This window comes from Pteropus vampyrus, unplaced genomic scaffold, assembly GCF_000151845.1.
Source record: "Pteropus vampyrus isolate Shadow unplaced genomic scaffold, Pvam_2.0 Scaffold46, whole genome shotgun sequence".
Taxonomy (NCBI): domain Eukaryota; kingdom Metazoa; phylum Chordata; class Mammalia; order Chiroptera; family Pteropodidae; genus Pteropus; species Pteropus vampyrus.
Genome location: NW_011888827.1, coordinates 3607752 through 3612956, shown reverse-complemented (window position 1 = coordinate 3612956; position 5205 = coordinate 3607752). Strand labels below are relative to the sequence as shown.

The window sequence follows — 5205 nt, the reverse complement described above, 5'->3', positions numbered from 1 at the left end:
CCCCCCTTTGGGAGTGTGTTCTACGAGTTCGTGGGGAAGACGGCTCCGTTCCTGGTGCTGGCTGCCCTGGTGCTGTTGGATGGAGGTGAGTCCATGCGGGTGACGTCGCCGTGACCTTGGCATCTGTGTCGGCAGGTGCTCGGGGCCACGCCTTCTGTTTTTCTCTCGTAGCCATTCAGCTCTTTGTGCTCCAGCCGTCCCGGGTGCAGCCAGAGGTAAGCAGCAGGGAGGGGAGGGCACTGCGGTGGCCAGGCGGACCGTCCTTACCCCTGTCTTCTCCTGACAGAGCCAGAAGGGGACACCACTAACCACCCTGCTGAGGGACCCCTACATCCTCATCGCCGCAGGTGGGCACCCCACCCCCCGCCCCCACGCCCCCCTGGTTCTTCTCAGCCCAGCGGTGCAGGGTGGATGGCGAGGGGCAGTGTTCATTTTGCTGCTGGAAACACTGGGTTGTAGAAAGAGCATAAAAAGGTACAAAGAGGGACATGGTTCCGTAGCGTAGCGGTTAGCACGTCTGCTTTACACGCAGAAGGTCCTGGGTTCACACCCCAGTGGAGCCACAGTCCATGGTCTATGGCCATGTCACCCTGAACAAGCCCGATGTCTGATCTCAGAAGCTAAGCAGGGTTGGGCCTGGTTAGTACTTGGATGGGAGACCACGTAGGAAGACCAGGTGCTATAGGCATAAATAATAATAAATAATAAAAAAATTTTTTAAAAGGCACAAAGAGGTGATATGTCACAAAAAATGTTTGTTTCCGTCATTAATTTCTGACACTCGCCCAAGTTCTTGTGTTGTTTTCATTTGGGGCAGAGATGTCTGGGTCATGGAGATGCCCTGCCACAGAGGTTTGTTTGGGCCAAGCTTGCTCACAGTGTTTGTGCCAAAGGCTATCACTGTTTGGTCTTGAACTTCCGGAAGGAGTCCGTGGCCTCACTGCAGGCATCTTACCTGGGGTCTGATTCACCTTGTCGTGTATGAATTGACACTGACAGCAGAGGCCCAGAGGGCCGAGGAGAGGGCATCCTGTGCAGCAGCAGAGAGGCCTGGCTGGAAAACACCCTTTGGCTAAAGTCATGGGTTCTTTGGGTTCTTGGCCTAGATGGGCCCAAAGGAAGCCCCGGATTCTGTGGTCCTTAGGGAAGATAGTGGCTGCATTCATCCAAGGGACTCCTTCCCCAAGACCATCCCAGTGGTACAGGCCTGGGGCCACCTAATGAGGGACCAGCCTAATGTTGCCTGGGGCTGGACACTGTGGTCAGCAGAGGCCATGAGGCTCAGGCCAGGAGAGGCCAGGCCGGAAGCGTGGCCGCAGATGCAGCTAGAGTCCTGTCCGGTTAGGGTTAGTTTTAAGTAAGCAGAGGTTGTAAACACCAGGGGGACTTGGGGACCCAGTTCAACTGGGCACATGCTCAGCCTGCGGGCAAATGCAGCCTTTACAAAACCCCAGGCTGGTTTTGTTTAAGTTGTGTGCTGTGGGATTGGTCAGGGTGGCGCCTGTGGAACCCTGGTCGAGGTCCTGAATGTCATGCCTGCTGGCCAAAGGACTGTAGTCCTGATGCGGTGACTTCTTCATATAAGGGAACCTCCCTGTGCCCCTGACAACATGCGGGGAGCATTCCTGATCCCAGATGCTCCTGGGGCCTGGCCGTCCCAGGCTGGGATGAGGAGCTGTGTGGTGAGAGATGGCGGCCCAGAGACGGGACACCCTGCACCATGGGGCAGACATCTGGGCAGCCTATGCAGCCTGGGCCCCTCCTGCCTCTGTCTGTCTTTGACCCTCACTGTTTTGCATGGAGGGAGATACAGAGAGCCACCTAGCACCGAATGTCTGGCTGTCAGCAGGTCTAGGCAGTGTTGACTGGGTGTATTGGGGGCCAGGCGATGTCTCATTTGTACCAGTGGGATTTTAATGCATGGAGTGATGACAGGGAGAGGTCAATACCATTGAAAGATCTTATTACTTACATTTCCCAAGTAAAGAGGGCACTCCATGTTACTCAGGGCCACGTGGGGAAGCAGCAGCTGTGGTCAGCAGGCAGAAAGGGGCAGGGGGAGGCCTAGTCCAGCCTTTGCTGGAGTGCCCATGGGAAGTGCAAGGCAGGGCGGGTAAACAGCTCAGTGATGGCTGGTTTAATCCTGGCAGCCCGTAGGCCTGGGGGCTGTCCTGGTTGCCTGGCAGCTGCCCGAGTGGATTTAGGGCCGAGGAACATGGTTTGGTGTGTCAGAGCTAGGAGGGGTTCACGGCATGGGCTCTGGGGCACAAGGGAGACATGAACAATGCTGGCAGTTAGTTTGGCCCTAGAATTAATGTATGTGAAAGAGACAAATACAGAATCCAAGAAAACAGAACAGGTGGGTGAGGGGAGGCCAGTCATTTCAGCATCATTTTTGTGTTCCACCTTTAAATGTCACAGAAAATGAAAAAATCTTTCTTCATTGCATGAGCACCTTAATCATGATTGCACAAGCTTCTTCGAATCGAGAATTTAGCAAATTAGAGGGCACAGCACAGGAAGCTCCTAGAACGATGGAACAGTCCTGCGTGTCCTTTTCCAGACTGTTCCTCATTTACAATGGGCTCTGGTTAACAGAGTGATGCCCTATATACGTAGTTGATTTTAAAAAAACATCCCGCAACAGCACATCCATACTGAAGGCTCTGGATTCCGGGGGTATCCCAGGGCTTCACCAGAGAGATCAGTGTTCACTGCACAGTAAAACTTAGGTGCAGGAGCCTTGGGCACCCCAGTCCGTGTGTGGTCTGGAAGTGCCCTCTGCTGCTGGGTGGCCTCCAGCAAGTTACTTCATTAATAAATTGGAACCCCCTTTCTTCGTTAATAAATCGGGACGGGTACACCAAATGATCCCTAAGGCTCCCTTCGGTCTTAAACTTTATGACTCTGAGATTCTACTTGTTAAAATTCATAATGTAATAATAATAACAATTATTATTAATAATAATAATAACTATAAAAACCAAATCCTTCTCACTGTCCTCTTGATCTGTATTTAGCTTTTTCTTACAAAAGTAGAAGTTCTGGGTATCTAGGCTGATGGTTCTGGCTGTGGGCACATAGGGTTTCACTGTGTTTGGAAAACAGAAGGGGACACTCGAGACCCCCGACGGATGCACACTAACCCTCTCGCTCCCTTAAAGGGTGCATCTGCTTTGCAAACATGGGGATCGCCATGCTGGAGCCGGCCCTGCCCATCTGGATGATGGAGACCATGTGTTCCCGCAAGTGGCAGCTGGGTAAGGCTGGGGCAGGCTCTTCTGATTCTGGAACTTTTGTCTCTGGGGCGGGTCTCATCATTGCAGCTCTACCAAGCTGCAGGTACCAGGATGATACTGTTAGACACCTAATGGGGTCAGTGCTTAGGATAGCAGTGAGCTTTAGGGTCTGTTTTGGCCCCATTTTCTGAATCATTCTTGATCGATGCAGAATTCATACAGAGGCATCCGCCCTGGTTAGAAAGGAGAGAAGAATGCATTCGTCATGTCCCCATGTTTCTGAACTGGACTAGTTATATTAAATATACTTGAGCAGAAATAAATTTTATGTGAAAATTAGTTTTAAAGAGGATGAAGTTTTGAAAGTATTTTTAATTTAAAAAGTAACATAGGCTTACTATAAAAAAAGTAATTTAAAAAGTAACATAGGCTTACTATAAAAAAAAGTAATTTAAAAAGTAACATAGGCTTTCTATACAAAAAATCAAAGTATACAGACCGAAGAAGATCTCACGTTCACCTTTCCCGTCTCCCAGCCCTGTCCTGTGCGACGTGCACTGTTAACAGTTCTGTGTGTCTTTTCCCAGATGGGAAAAGACACACATTTATCGCCGCGTCTTGAGAAATGCTTAAAAACCCAACCAAAGTGGAATCTTAACGGTTTACATCACTGCACGACCTCTTGTTTTTTGCAGCGTTTCAGAGTCAGAATGCGTGGATTTACTTTCCAAAGTTGATGAAATTTTAATTTTTGGCAAAGTTAGAGATGTACATACTTTTCCAGTGAAGCAGCAGTAGAAGAGTTTTAACGAGGAAAGCAGCAGCCGTGGCTCCGCGCCTGCCCATCTCCGACCTTCCTTCGCCTTCGATCACCTTCCCCTCTTTCAGTTGTTCTTCTGCTGATTTCTTTCATGTCTCTAATATGCGTACGCTATTTTTTAATTTTCCAGTTGTCCACCAGCTTCCTAAGAGAGAAGGTGAGAATGGATGCCGTTATTAGACCACCTGAAAATATCAAGCAGCCAACTCACATCTTCTCACCTTCTGTTCCCCTGAAACAGTCATATCACAGTTGACCAGATTGGCATTCAGTCTTGACATTATTGCGACTGTAAACATTGTTCAAAGATGAGCTGTGGTTATTTCTTTCCACACACTTTCGTTTGTCCTGGAGTTGGTAATTACCGTGTCTTTCCATTTTCTGTTTTCTGCGTGGTATCGTTTATGACTATCCTCCAAACTTGCCGGCAGAGATCAAAGGCCCTCTAAATGCGGCCAAGTGCATCAGCTGACCTAACCTCTCTGTGTCTCTGCTCGTTTGTGGACAGGTCACTCTGTCCTCCTGTTCCAGTCTTACCTTGTTGTCTAGGTCGTCCTGGGACTTTCCTCTTCCAGTATCTGGGCATCTTCTTTGCCTCTCTCGTTTCCTGTATCCTTCCATATTCCTCTCTCTAGTTTTCCTCCCTCATGATGATGCAACACGTCCTCTGGCAGCTTCTGGAGAGATGGTGCATGGTGGGTCAAGTTCTCTGAGATCTTGTGTACCTGCAAACATTTATTCTCATCTCACATTTGGTTGATTTAGTCTGTTCGGGTATGTAACTTTTGGTTGGAAATCATTTTCCTTCAGAATTTCGAGGTCACCGTCTTATTGTCTTCTAGCCTCCAGGGGTGCCGTTGAGGAGGCCAGCGTCATTCGCACTCCCCACCCTCTATAGGAGCTCAAAGGACGTTCTCTCCCTCTGCAGGTTGTGAGCATCTGTGGTGGTGATTTGCAGCTGGGCCTCTTCCTCCACTGTGCTGGGCACTTGCTGAGTCAGCCTGTTCCCTTGGGACACCCTGCTTTGGGTTCTGGGAAGCTTCTTATATTTCTTTAATCCTTCCCCCTTCTCCGTTTTCTCCGGTTGGTTGGATGTTGGACCTCTACATTTTATCCTTTTCATTTCTTACTTTGCTTTTATTACTT

General features: G+C 49.4%; 1 protein-coding gene and 1 pseudogene across 1 annotated transcript in view; both read left to right on the top strand.

Annotated features, from left to right (window-relative positions):
• SLC18A2 (solute carrier family 18 member A2) overlaps positions 1 to 5205 on the top strand; it is a 42633-nt gene that overhangs the window by 21853 nt on the left and 15575 nt on the right. The window contains exon 9 of the mRNA XM_011359308.2: positions 3165 to 3260. Coding sequence (XP_011357610.1) covers positions 3165 to 3260 — 96 coding nt within the window. The remainder of the gene's footprint in view (positions 1 to 3164; positions 3261 to 5205) is intronic.
• LOC111739097 lies at positions 573 to 688 on the top strand (annotated as a pseudogene).